Genomic DNA, 14,824 nt, shown 5'->3' with positions numbered 1-14,824 from the left:
TATTTTCGACCCACTCGAACTACAGCACTAGATGTAAACGAGTTAGATAACAACAAGAATAAAACGAAGGAAACGAGAGAAGAAAACCGGCCGTTTTCCGGCGGTGGTCGGCGGTGGCGCGGCGGAGATGCAACGGCCGAAGAGGGGAGCGGCTAGGGCTTGAGCGGCTAGGGTTTTGGTGCTGAAAATCTGATCTCAAACTCTTGTTTGAGGTCTATTTATACCTAGGGTTTTCAACCCTAGCGGGCTTAAGTCATTGGGCTTGACCCACTGATGCATTAAACCCATTCCCTCGTCGGCCTCGTTTCTAATAAACGATCGTTCACAAAATTATAACAAAATTATATTTGTGACGAGCTCAAAGTCCTCGTCGATACGAGTGCCTCTTCGAAATTTCCAATTTCCAAAATTGGAAACTTCCACTTCAGTGGACTTGCTAAATCGGGAAACTTCCCAATTTAGAAAGTTCACTTAATTCCGCATTTCTCTCTTTCTCCACGTTTATTCCAATTCGCAATTCACAATTACGAATCTTGGATTCAATCATATCGACATCCAATCGTTCAAAGATTAACACATTAATCTATGCTTGTTGTTATCAAGGATCTATATTACACGAGAAGTGTGACCCTCAATGGTTCAGGTGTATGCTAGCCGTGGGCTCACAACTCTTTGTGATTCGAACAACACATTGTTCTTATATGAACTCCTCCCAAGAGTCCCGATTAGAGTAAAACTCATTTTATCTAATCCCCGATCAAATCGGTGCCCAACGAATCAAGATTGGCGTCTAGCAACTACGCATCATGATTCCCTAGATACAAATGAAGTGCCTGCAAGAACCTTATGATATAGTTAGCGTACAGTACGATCCTTTCGTAGCACATGTCCCGATTGAACGAGAGGCATTGGTTCACCGAGACCTCTTATAAAGTTCAATAACCATGCGAACGTTCTAGGTATTATAAATCCGTTCGTGTGCGACTTAGGGAAACACATTTCCCTAATCACCCCACTATCAACTCTGGCCAGAGATTCCATGGATTATAAACCGTCAGAACACACAGGACATCCATGACTACTCAAGCGCTCGAATCCCCTACTACAATGCACAGACTTCACACTAGATTTCGGATTGCACGAACGTTGGCCCTTGGAGCGGTCCGCGGTGGGACTCAGGGACAGGTCACGATACAATCGGTCCTCTAGTGAAGTCACGGTGATGTCTGGGTCTTAAGGACTAATGGTGTACAACTATATCTTAGAAACCTATTACTCGATGAATGAGAACCACTTATAGATTTCTAGGGCGAGGGAGTTCAGTGAACTCATCCAGTATGAGCACCCACTCAAGTATGCCGATGTCACAACACCGAGGACTGATGAGACGTAGTACACATACACTAAGTGCTAGTCTCAAAAGGGAAAGGCCGGTATCCTCATTATTGGCGTAACCCATCGACTAGGAACAAGGTTTAACAGTTACATTACATTGCTGAGTTATCTCACGATTCTACTAGATCAACTCACAGTAATAGAGTAACTCGTTAGGACTATATCTATGCTGCTTGCATGGGATAACAGATATAGAATGCCAAATAAGATATTTTATTATTACGAACGAAAAACGATTGTTTTATTACAAAGAAAAGAGAAAGACCACAGCCACAAGTTGGCTTGCCGGTCACCTACTCTAACAATCTCCCACTTGACCTAAAGCCAACTACTCATAAATCTAAGTCCTATCGACTCTCGATGTTTCTCGTGGACTGATCCTGACAATGGCTTGGTGAAGGGATCTGCAATATTGTCCTCCGAGGTGACTCTGTCCAGCTTGACTTCACCTCTCTCTATGATCTCTCGGATCACATGGTATTTTCTCAACACGTGCTTCGACTTCTGATGAGCTCTTGGTTCCTTAGCTTGCGCTACGGCTCCGTTGTTATCGCAGTACAGCCGTACTGGATCGCTAGCGTTCGGAAATACACCCAACTCTTGGATGAATTTCCTAATCCATGACCCTTCCTTTGAAGCATCTGATGCTGCAATATATTCAGCCTCGGTGGTGGAATCAGCCATCGTGCCTTGTTTGGAACTCTTCCAACACACGGCACCCCCGTTGACTTTGAATATATACCCCGAGTTTGACTTCGAGTCATCCACGTCCGATTGAAAACTAGAATCCGTGAAGCCTTCTAATTTCAACTCGGTATCCCCATAGACCAAAAACAAATCTCGAGTTCTTCGCAAGTACTTGAGAATGTCCTTCACAGCCTTCCAATGGGCTGGGCCGGGGTCGGACTGATATCTTCTTGTGACGCTCACAGCATACGCAATATCAGGTCGTGTACATAGCATGCCATACATTATGCTTCCTATAGCGGATGCATAAGGTGTCCTTTTCATCTCCTCGATTTCCATTTGCGTTTGAGGACGCATGGATTTCGAGAGACGAACCCCATGGGACATTGGCAAGAATCCCTTCTTGGATTCTTCCATGCTAAACCGTTTAAGAACGGTGTCTATGTACATGGATTGGGACAAGCCAAGCAATCTCCTCGATCTATCTCTATAGATCCGTATTCCCAATACGTAGGATGCTTCTCCCAAATCCTTCATCGAGAAACGTGTGGATAACCATACTTTAGTTGACTGCAACATCCCTACATCATTCCCAATGAGTAGTATGTCATCAACATAAAGTATAAGGAAAGTCACTGCACTCCCACTAACCTTCTTGTAGACACAAGGTTCCTCCGGGTTTTTCACAAATTCAAACTCTTTGATAGTTGTGTCGAACCTTTTGTTCCAACTACGGGATGCTTGTTTCAATTCATAAATGGATCGCTGGAGTTTGCAAACCTTTTGCTCATCTCCAGAAGATATGAAGCCTTCCGGCTGCGCCATGTAAATTTCTTCCTCAATGTCCCCATTAAGGAAAGCGGTCTTCACATCCATTTGCCATATCTCGTAGTCATACCACGCAGAGATGGCCAGCAAAATCCTAATGGACTTAAGCATAGCAACTGGAGAGAAGGTTTCCTCATAGTCAACTCCTTGCTTTTGAGTATAACCCTTCGCTACCAATCTAGCCTTGTAGGTCGATACCTTTCCATCTACTCCAATTTTCTTCTTATAGATCCACTTGCAGCCTATGGGAACGATTCCCTCGGGTGGATCTACCAAGGTCCATACCTTGTTGGAGTACATAGAGTCCATTTCGGATTTCATGGCATTAAGCCAATGTCCCTTGTCTGTATCCGATACAGCTTCGTTGAAAGTTCTAGGATCACATCCTTGGTCAACTTCATCAACGAGGAATAACCTATCGGGCGCTCTCCGAACTCTTTCGGATCTACGCAGCGACGGTTCAGGAGGTATATTAGTGGTTTGTTGAATTGGTTCATTATCTGATTGTTGTGCTTGAACTTCAGATTGTGGTTCTCGAACTTCTTCGAGATCAACTACACTGCCCTTTCTATCCGATAGAAATTCCTTCTCAAGGAACACGGCATTTCTCGAGACAAACACCTTTGCCTCGGAAACATAGTAGAATTCGTATCCCATGGAATCCTCGGGATACCCCACAAAATAGCATAGGTCGGATTTTCCATCCAACTTATCTCCCACTAGCCGCTTCACGTAAGCGGGACAACCCCATATCCTAATATGTTTAAACGTGGGTTTCTTGGAGTGCCAAAGTTCATAAGGTGTGGAGTTAACTGTTTTGGTATTAACCCTATTCAGCAAATACACGGCAGTTAGGAGTGCATGACCCCACAGGTATGCCGGTAGCTCGGTGAACCCCATCATAGATCGAACCATGTCTAACAGTGTTCGATTCCGACGTTCGGAAACTCCATTAAGTTGAGGAGTTCCAGGAGGAGTCCATTGAGACAGAATCCCATTCTCTTTAAGATAGTCTATAAACTCAGTACTTAAGTATTCGCCACCACGATCGGATCGTAGTTTCTTAATACGTCTACCGAGTTGGTTTTCTACTTGGTGTCTAAAATCTTTGAACCTTTCAAAAGTTTCAGACTTATACTTCATTAAGTACACAAAACCATACCTAGAATAATCATCGGTAAAGGTAACGAAGTAGTTAAAACCACCCCTAGCACTAACGCTTAGTGGACCACACACGTCTGAATGGATCAAATCCAAAAGACCCTCGGCCCGTTCCATCTTCCCTTTGAAGGGAGTCTTGGTCATTTTTCCTTTAAGGCAGGATACACAAGTTTGAAGTGATTTAACGTCCTCCAAGGAGAACATTCCTTCACTAACAAACTTGTTCATCCTTCTCAAGGAAATGTGACTTAGTCGAGCGTGCCAAAGTTGTGCGGGGTTAAGACTTATATCTTTTCGTTTTGCTGATATAACGTTAATAGGTATTTCACTTGGATTCAGTTCATATAAGTTGTTTATAAGTTGTCCCTTACAAATCATATTTTGTTCCTTTTGTATAATGCAAATCGAATTTCCAAAAACAAAAGTAAAACCTTCATTATCCAAAACAGGAATAGAAATAAGGTTTCGAATAAGTGACGGAACAAATAAACAATTGTTCAAAACAATGGAAAAACTAGAATCCAAAACAGAAAGATAAATTGTCCCAATGGCTTCAGCAGCAACCCTTGCTCCGTTGCCCATTCTTAGGTAGGTCTCACCCACATTAAGCTTCCTACTTCTTGTCATGAGCTGCAAATCATTACAAAGATGTGAGCCACAACCAGTATCCAATACCCAAGCAGAAGATTTAACGGACAAGTTAACTTCAACTAAATACGTACCCTTTTCAGAACGTTTCTGATCGAGGTAAGCCTTGCAGTTGCGTCGCCAATGGCCCTTCTTTCCACAATGATGGCAAGCGTCATCAACTTGCTTGGTGACCTTGTCATTCTTCACTCCGCTCGACTCGCCCTTCTCAAGTTTCTTGCTCGGGCCGAAACTCCTTTCTTTCCTTTTCTTCTGGAAAGAACCTTTCTTCACAGAAGGAGCAACTAGGAGAACAGATTTCTCCTTCTTGATTGTGGACTCATAGCTGACCAACATGTTCAACAACTCATCCAATGGTGGATCGAGCTTGTTCATGTTGAAGTTCACTATGAACGATTCATAAGAACTAGGAAGGGACAGTAGGATCAAATCCACCGAGAGCTCGGCCGGGAGGGTGACATCAAGGTTCACCAGCTTCTCAAGGAGAGTGATCATCTTGAGACCGTGCTCGTGGACCGAAGCCCCTTCACGCAGCCTCATGGTGATCAACTCCTTGGTAGCTGAGTACCTCGATGCCCTAGTATTCTCACTGTACATGCTTTCAAGATGATGCTTGATATCATAAGCATGCACGTGAGACTCATACTTCCTCGCGAGCTCTGGCACCATGGATGCTAGCATGTAGCACCTCGCATGGAGGTCGTCCTTCTTCCATGCCTCGAAAGTGGCAGTCTCGTCAGCAGTAGCAGTCGCAGGAAGAGCAGCGGGGGGACGTTCATTGAGCACATAGAGACGCTCCTCGACTTGGAGCACAAGTTTCAGATTGCGAAGCCAATCCAAATAGTTTGGACCGGTGAGTTTGTTTTGGTCGAGGATTGAGGAAAGGGGATGTTTGGACATTGTTGCTGAGAAAATTTTAAGAAGACAATAATTAGAGTTTAGTTCGTAATAATCGTTACAATTAAAATTTTGGACTTTTATGTTTTAATTGTTCTCCCACTAATTTTATCGAATTCCACCACCCTCTAGCAGACAATCGAGAAAACTTATTTTTCTTTAATGGGCTTTAGGTCCAATAGCGCTAATGTAACCCGTAGTTAATCTATCCCGATTACATAAGCCTAAAGGTAGAGTACTATCAATCACATCACTATGTGACCCTAAAGATCGATTTACCTCACACTTGATAATGACCTAAGTTAATCTAGCGAATATCAAAATCTTCGTGTGTCAAGTCTAGCCTACCAATATGAGATGCCATAGATCCAACTATATAAAACTAATGCAATCCCTAGTTAATCTAGCCGACCACATTAATCCAACATAATTTTATCTATGACCGTATCTCCATCTAATGTCAATTAAATTACAGCTTATCCCACAATAGCACTCCCCGCTAACACGGCTTACTGCACTATTATGAGAGGCTACACATAATTTAATTGTTGGTAGAAGGAAAGAAAAATTCAACAATTTGGTTTTTCTTTATAGCTTGATAATTATTCTTAATTAAGAATGAGGGATTTTATTTATTAAATCTTATTAGCTCATCGGAAGTTTTAGGTTATGATCGTTTGTGATTCCTACAACTATGTTCTCTAGGTATGTGGAAACGCATATTGATCCTAAGAGAGACATACGATCATCATCGTACTTAATCACAATTATTCATCTCATGAATTAATTAATTAATACGATAAATTGCAAATATAATTAACGGACCTCCTTCATTCATAAATCATTCAAATAAGAATGAAGTCCATTAATTATTTGCTATCTAATTTGTGTTCCATTAATTAAACTAATTTAACGATTAAATTAAATAATTAATCCAACACTATTCTTTGAATTCAAATTAAATTAATGGATCAATTATCTAATTTGGGTTTAATTGATAAATAATTTCAAAAATTAAAATCAATTAATTTTTAATATTAATTTCAGAAAATCAAATTAATTTTTTTTTTTTTTTTTTTTTTTGTTGTTGTGCTGACCGGACCGGTCGGACCGGTTCGGTCAGCTGAAAAACAGCAGCAAAATCGAATTTTTTCAAAATTAAAAATTTTAATATTTTCTGAAATATTCAAAATATTTAATTAATATTAAAACACCCAATTAGATAACACCAATAATTCAACAATTCAACAAATCGAAGCATGCTTTCGAAAACGATAAACACGTTGACAAATAAACGATTAACCCGTGGCTCTTATACCACTGTTGGGGATCGTGCATGTATACGCAGCGGAATTTAAAAATTTTATATCGAACTAGTTTCGATTACATGCATAAACTAATCACATAGTCAACGTACCTTAACGCTTCCGCCATACATATGGTAATTATCGATTTAATTGAAAATACATAAAACCGAAAATTACGAAACATGCTTATTCATCATTTAATAAAATCTAAACACGTAATCATATATTACTCATGCTCGTAAATTAATAATCATACAAACATGTTCGAATCGAATTACGAAGGTTCCGATTTAATTACCTCTTGTAGCGTGCGATTTCGACGAATCGAAATCCTAGAACGAGTCACGTACAAGCTGCAAATTACCAATCCTCGGGGCTGCACCTCACGGCTGGACCAAGCTGATCCAGCAAGCGACGAACGGCGGTGAACGGCAGCAGCAGCGGCGGCGCGTGGCAGCGGCAGCGGCGGCGCGTGAGCGGCGTGTCGGCGCGTGCGGCGGTGAACGGATTCGTCGGGGCAGCAGCTCCTCTCCAATTAGGTTTCACCTCGTATTTTCGACCCACTCGAACTACAGCACTAGATGTAAACGAGTTAGATAACAACAAGAATAAAACGAAGGAAACGAGAGAAGAAAACCGGCCGTTTTCCGGCGGTGGTCGGCGGTGGCGCGGCGGAGATGCAACGGCCGAAGAGGGGAGCGGCTAGGGCTTGAGCGGCTAGGGTTTTGGTGCTGAAAATCTGATCTCAAACTCTTGTTTGAGGTCTATTTATACCTAGGGTTTTCAACCCTAGCGGGCTTAAGTCATTGGGCTTGACCCACTGATGCATTAAACCCATTCCCTCGTCGGCCTCGTTTCTAATAAACGATCGTTCACAAAATTATAACAAAATTATATTTGTGACGAGCTCAAAGTCCTCGTCGATACGAGTGCCTCTTCGAAATTTCCAATTTCCAAAATTGGAAACTTCCACTTCAGTGGACTTGCTAAATCGGGAAACTTCCCAATTTAGAAAGTTCACTTAATTCCGCATTTCTCTCTTTCTCCACGTTTATTCCAATTCGCAATTCACAATTACGAATCTTGGATTCAATCATATCGACATCCAATCGTTCAAAGATTAACACATTAATCTATGCTTGTTGTTATCAAGGATCTATATTACATGAGAAGTGTGACCCTCAATGGTTCAGGTGTATGCTAGCCGTGGGCTCACAACTCTTTGTGATTCGAACAACACATTGTTCTTATATGAACTCCTCCCAAGAGTCCCGATTAGAGTAAAACTCATTTTATCTAATCCCCGATCAAATCGGTGCCCAACGAATCAAGATTGGCGTCTAGCAACTACGCATCATGATTCCCTAGATACAAATGAAGTGCCTGCAAGAACCTTATGATATAGTTAGCGTACAGTACGATCCTTTCGTAGCACATGTCCCGATTGAACGAGAGGCATTGGTTCACCGAGACCTCTTATAAAGTTCAATAACCGTGCGAACGTTCTAGGTATTATAAATCCGTTCGTGTGCGACTTAGGGAAACACATTTCCCTAATCACCCCACTATCAACTCTGGCCAGAGATTCCATGGATTATAAACCGTCAGAACACACAGGACATCCATGACTACTCAAGCGCTCGAATCCCCTACTACAATGCACAGACTTCACACTAGATTTCGGATTGCACGAACGTTGGCCCTTGGAGCGGTCCGCGGTGGGACTCAGGGACAGGTCACGATACAATCGGTCCTCTAGTGAAGTCACGGTGATGTCTGGGTCTTAAGGACTAATGGTGTACAACTATATCTTAGAAACCTATTACTCGATGAATGAGAACCACTTATAGATTTCTAGGGCGAGGGAGTTCAGTGAACTCATTCAGTATGAGCACCCACTCAAGTATGCCGATGTCACAACACCGAGGACTGATGAGACGCAGTACACATACACTAAGTGCTAGTCTCAAAAGGGAAAGGCCGGTATCCTCATTATTGGCGTAACCCATCGACTAGGAACAAGGTTTAACACTTACATTACATTGCTGAGTTATCTCACGATTCTACTAGATCAACTCACAGTAATAGAGTAACTCGTTAGGACTATATCTATGCTGCTTGCATGGGATAACAGATATAGAATGCCAAATAAGATATTTTATTATTACGAACGAAAAACGATTGTTTTATTACAAAGAAAAGAGAAAGACCACAGCCACAAGTTGGCTTGTCGGTCACCTACTCTAACACTACCAAATATATATATATATATATATATATATATATATATATATATATATATATATATATATATATATATATATATATATATATATATATATATATATATATATATATATATATATATATATGTATATATATATATATATGTATATATATATATATATGTATATATATATATATATATGTATATATATATATATGTATATATATATATATATATATATATATATATATATATATATATATATATATGTATATATATATATATATGTATATATATATATATGTATATATATATATATATTTGCGGTAGTTCATGCACAGGGTATATCATATATGAATGGGGTTTACTATTCATAGTGCGGTTTTTTCCAGCTACAGTGCGAAATAATTCATTTGTCAAAAAACACTTTAACCTTTTACAAAATCCTCTCAACCTCCAAATATTTCGAGGTTTGTAGATTGTGATTTGTTTTCGTAGAAATCAGTTAAAACCCAACGATTATCAAGATGGCCAACATCGGTCCCGTAAATGAGGTAAACAATTACGTTTTAGTGTGATTTTTTTCGATTTTCAGTCGTTTCGTGTAGAATATCACGAAACTATTCAAGTCGTTTCGTGGTGTTTTGCCCGGAATTAACACCTTATTCATGTTTTCCAGTCATTTCGTGTACAATACTACGAAATTATACCACTTATTTCGTGTAAAGTCACACGAAACAGCAGTAAACTGTTTTGTTACTCATTTCGTGCAGTACTACACGAAATGTGTATGCATGCATTTCGTGTACTTTTACACGAAATACCTAGTATATTTTTTTTTTTGTGTGTGCAAGTATCTAACTTTTTTTTTGTATTTACGCAGCCATATGACGACAATTTGTATTTTGATCCCTCGGTTTTGGATCAAAATGAATATGAAGATTTCTCTCACTTCTTCCAAGTTGATATTGTGTTCGGTAGTAGGGAAGAATTAATCAACTGGGCCAAAGCAACTGCAGTTAGTCATTGTCACCGTTTGATTTGTCAGTCTAGAAGGGAGAATGCACAGTACCTGACGTGTGACAAATACGGACATGGCCGACAAACGAATATCGATGTGGAAGATCCTAGAAACACAGGAACAAAAAAATGTGGTTGTCCGTTCAAATTGATTGGCAAAAAGTCAAGGTTTGATGAATTATGGCGGTTGACAGTCAGCGATGGCAGGCATAGTCATCGTCCGGCTTTGTTTCCTCACGGACAAGGTACAACTAGTCGTATAACTCCACAACAGAAAGCAAGAATTAAAGAATTGCGAAATTCTCACGTGAAGCCAATGCTAATCATGGATAGATTGAGGAAAGATGACCGACGATACAAACCTCTATGAAGCATGTTTACAATGAGTTGGCCAAGATTAAATCTGAGGAAATGGAGGGCATGACTGTTATTCATTTTATGATGCATAACTTTCAACAAGGCGAGTATCGATATTGGCATCGCGTCGATAGTGAAACAAGCAAAACGATTACAGATATTATGTTTGCATGTCCCGAATCTATTAAGTTACTACGGCTGTTCCCGTATGTTATATTGATGGACTGCACATACAAAACCAATAAGTAAGTAAAATTACGATTTTTTAAATTATGATTATTGTGTTTTAATGTCTTGTATTGTTTAAATATGTAAAAACAACATTGTTGTAGGTATGCTATGCCTCTTTTGGAAATAATTGGGATAACTCCAGTTGGGAGGAATTTTACAATTGTTGTTGCATTTATGTCGCATGAAGATGCAGACACCTACGAGTGGACTTTGAATTGTTTGAAAGAGTTGCTAGATGGTGTCGAACCTGATGCAATCTTGACAGACAGGGAGTTGGGTCTTTTGAAAGCACTGCCAAATGTCTTCCCATTTTCGTATTATATGTTGTGTATATTCCATATAAAGAGAAATGTTGAGGCAAATGCGACAAAATTTATGGGAGGCAACAAAGACCAAGGTCTAATATTCCGACGTGTGCTGTGGGCTAAGCTGGTGAAATCAGAAACCGAAGAAGAGTATCATTACAATTACAATGAAATTGTGGACGGTATGCAGGGTATCCTAGGCTGATACAGTATTTGAATGATACGTGGTTGATATACAAGGAGAAGTTTGTTCGAGCCTATACTCGCAATGTGTATCATTTTGGCAACACGAGCACCAACATGTATTACATGTTTTAGTTATTTAAATGATAAAATATATTATATAAAAATAATATTTATTTTGTAATTTGATTGTCGTTGTATGCTTTGATTGTTGTTGTAATTGGATAGGGTGGAGAGTGCTCATTCTTCAGCGAAGGGTTGGTTAAATGCTTCGACCGGAGGTCTGGATAACGTGCAAGGCAAACTTCGGGACCAAGTTTATATCCAAATTAGTCAGCTGAAGTGCGATTTTTCATTATCATCCAAGATAAGGAAGCATACTGCAGCATGGCCGTGTTTTCAGGGTTTGATTTTTTATGTTACGCATCTGGCATTAGAGAAATTGGATCAAGAGATGGAGTCCCCGGCGATGCAAGATCCGAGTATTTGCACACACTATCTTCGGAATACTCATGGGCTCCCATGCGCGTGCAAAATTGTGCAGAAAATGGAAGATAATGACACGTTCGTCATTTCAGACTTGCATCCATTCTGGAGTACCATGGCAGTTGAGCCTTCGGAGCTACCTGAGTATCAAGTAAACCGCGAGGAGATTGTGGATAGACAGATTGATGACCTGAATTGCAATTTGAAGAAGATGAATTACACGAGTAACATAAATGCCGTGGCCTCATTGCGTGGCATCGTTTATCCGTCTACGTCACATCTGTCCGAGCCATCATTTGTTAAGACCAAAAGACAACCAAAGAATAACTCGACAAAGAGAGACCCTTCCGGATGGCAGTATCATATTGATGAGGAGACAATTAAGTCGTCTTGTGGTTCCAAGGGTCGCCAAACCTCATCTGGTGCAAAGATTCCTAAAGCAAAGGTTGAGTGAAGCACTGATGGAACGCCTCAATCGAAGATGAAAGGTCGTGGTTCTCGTATTCCCACACAAGAATCTGTTGCCCCTATAATACCTGCACATGAAGGAATCGACTTTTATTCTTTCGTACCCAGATTTATGGTCCGTCTTATTCAAGATTATGTTAACGTGATGGCGGATGGCAACTGTGGGTACCGGTGCGTTGCTCAAGCCGTGTACGGGGATAAAGAAAGATGGACGCAAGTGAGAGGGGAGTTGCTTATTGAGTTATACGAGCATGCTAATGTGTACACGGCGATGTTTGGCAGTACCGGATACGTTAAGGTCATACGCAAGTGTGACTGGACCTCAGGGCCTTGTCCACAAGCTTATTGGATGGACATGAATGAAATGGGATTGGCCATTGCTACCAGATACAGTGCATTAGTGGTACTTTTGACTCAAGTAGGGAGTATGACTTACCTTCCTATGTTTGGCAGTGGTCACTTATCATGTATGGTTGTTGTGACATTGCACAACAATCATTTCATGTTTGTTAATTTGGTCGCGAATAGTCCTCTACCACCAATCCATCCGGCATGGGTACACCATAGAGCTAAAAGCTTGAGGTACTTACTCAAAATGTACAAACCCCGACTACTCTTGTACGAACAATTAAAGTATGGTCGGTAGTTCAATTTGTAGTTGTATTTGAATTCTAGTTCAATTTGTATTTGAATTTTAGATCAATTTGTAGTTGTATCTGAAATCTAGTTGAATTTGTATTTGTATTTGAAATTTAGATCAATTTGTAGTTGTATTTGAATTCTAGTTCAATTTGTAGTTGTATTTGAATTCTATTTCAATTTGTATTTGTATTTGAATTTTTAGGTCAATTTTGTATTTGAAATTTAGATCAATTTGTAGTTGTATTTGAATTCTAGTTCAATTTGTATTGTATTTGAATTTTTAGGTCAATTTCAGTGTCTGAAATAAATTGGTTAATTAAAAAACAAATCAATTAGTGATTTCGTACTGAATTGCACGAAACATTACATTATATTTCGTAGAAAAATCTACGAAATATGATCTTCCATTTCGTGGCAAACTCCACGAAATATGAAGTCAAATTTCGTGTATTATTACACGAAATACACGATTTTTTTCAATCTAACAGTTCGTCCTTGGTGTCTATAACAATAAATACTTATATTTCGTGTAACAATACACGAAATTATTGATTGGATTTCGTGTAATAATACACGAAATAGCGGGCGAATTTGTTTTTTTTTTTTAGGAAAGTTACAAATGAAATAAATCGCACTGTAAGGCGGTAAAAATTGCACTATGAATAGCATTTCAGTATATGAATATTCTAAGTCCACCAAGTCAACATATTGATATATCAAGGGTATGTTTTGAATTTTGCCAAACTTTTTCTAGTGAACCGCGTTTCATAATGGAATGCCGCCAAAGAAATGATTGACCTAAGTCGGAGGAAGCAATAAAATCTAAATTGGCTTCCTTAGAAAAACGGAAAGTATTTCGGCAAATTGTTCAAACTCCGGATATAATGTAAAGCCCGTTGGGTATAAATGGATATTTGTCCGTAAGAGAAACGAAAACAATGAAATTGTAAGATATAAAGCCCGCCTTGTTGTTCAAGGCTTCTCCCATCGACCTGGGATTGATTATGATGAGACGTATTCACCAGTTATCGATACGATCACTTTCCGTTTTCTTATCAATATGGTCGTCCAAGAGGGACTGGACCTGCTTCTAATGGACGTTGTAACGGCCTATCTATATGGTTCACTAGATTCTGATATTTATATGAAAATTCCTGATGGATTTAAAATGCCGAACTCTAGCGCTCCTCATGAGCTGCACTCAATCAAATTACATATAAATATATGAAATTCAAACATTAGCCGAAACAACACATATCTGGGCCCAACCAGTGTGTTTATGTACCTTTTGCTCCAAAGGACACTACTTTTCAAACCTTATAAATAGACCACGTTATTACCATAATTCCTTACTTCAAGATTCTCTCGAAAAGTTCTACACAAAGTACAGTTCGGCTTGGATTGAGTTATGCACTATTTTTGCCTCTTGACCGGTTTTATTCCACTGGATTTTCCGGCTTGAGATTCTTAACAAGGCATACGTATATTGTACTCATCCACTTTACAGCCGATACGGTAACACTTCGTCCAAGAAGGGACATTACGAATGAATTATAAATTATCCATTAAGGCCTCAGCATATATCTTTTAATAGCTAAGTATTATATGTCCTTGTGTAATAGATATCCACTTGTGTAATAGATATCCACTCAAAGCCGTCATGCTTATTCCATTCTTGTATAAATAGTGATGCTTGGGCATCGGATAAACAATAACAAAATTAATTCGACAATTACATTCTCTATCAGAAGCTTTCATTTTAGCAAAATAAATTTCTTTTATCCTCGGTTATTGTTCCCATTCACAATACATATTCTCTTCAGTGGTCTTGTATTAATATATAATATATGATATTCTATAACACAAATAAATTTAAAAATATACTACACATGTATGATATAGCATAATATAGCAAATTGAACAGCTAGCAGCCTACCATAAACTAATGTTTGAATTGCAAAGTCTATGTTGTATATCTATAT

General features: G+C 39.3%; 3 protein-coding genes across 3 annotated transcripts; all 3 read left to right on the top strand.

Moving 5' to 3' along the window:
- Positions 1-9,677: 9,677 nt before the first annotated feature.
- Positions 9,678-10,540, top strand: LOC105950349 (uncharacterized). Its single transcript, XM_012973699.2, has 2 exons — positions 9,678-9,704; positions 10,034-10,540. Exons 1-2 carry the CDS (start codon positions 9,678-9,680, stop codon positions 10,538-10,540), a joined length of 534 nt encoding a protein of 177 aa, XP_012829153.1.
- A 41-nt stretch (positions 10,541-10,581) lies between these two features.
- Positions 10,582-12,186, top strand: LOC105950350 (PKS-NRPS hybrid synthetase cheA-like). Its single transcript, XM_088820268.1, has 4 exons — positions 10,582-10,772; positions 10,860-11,155; positions 11,254-11,365; positions 11,475-12,186. Exons 1-4 carry the CDS (start codon positions 10,582-10,584, stop codon positions 12,184-12,186), a joined length of 1,311 nt encoding a protein of 436 aa, XP_088676394.1.
- Positions 12,187-12,213: 27 nt separating this feature from the next.
- Positions 12,214-12,846, top strand: LOC148769158 (uncharacterized). Its single transcript, XM_088820267.1, has one exon. It carries the CDS (start codon positions 12,214-12,216, stop codon positions 12,844-12,846), a length of 633 nt encoding a protein of 210 aa, XP_088676393.1.
- The last annotated feature ends 1,978 nt before the right edge of the window (positions 12,847-14,824 follow it).

The sequence above is a fragment of the Erythranthe guttata genome, chromosome 7 (assembly GCF_056151865.1).
Source record: "Erythranthe guttata isolate IM_541 chromosome 7, IM_541, whole genome shotgun sequence".
Classification (NCBI taxonomy): Eukaryota; Viridiplantae; Streptophyta; class Magnoliopsida; order Lamiales; family Phrymaceae; genus Erythranthe; species Erythranthe guttata.
The sequence above is the reverse complement of the archived record's forward strand: the minus strand, read 5'-3'. Positions and strand labels throughout refer to the sequence as shown.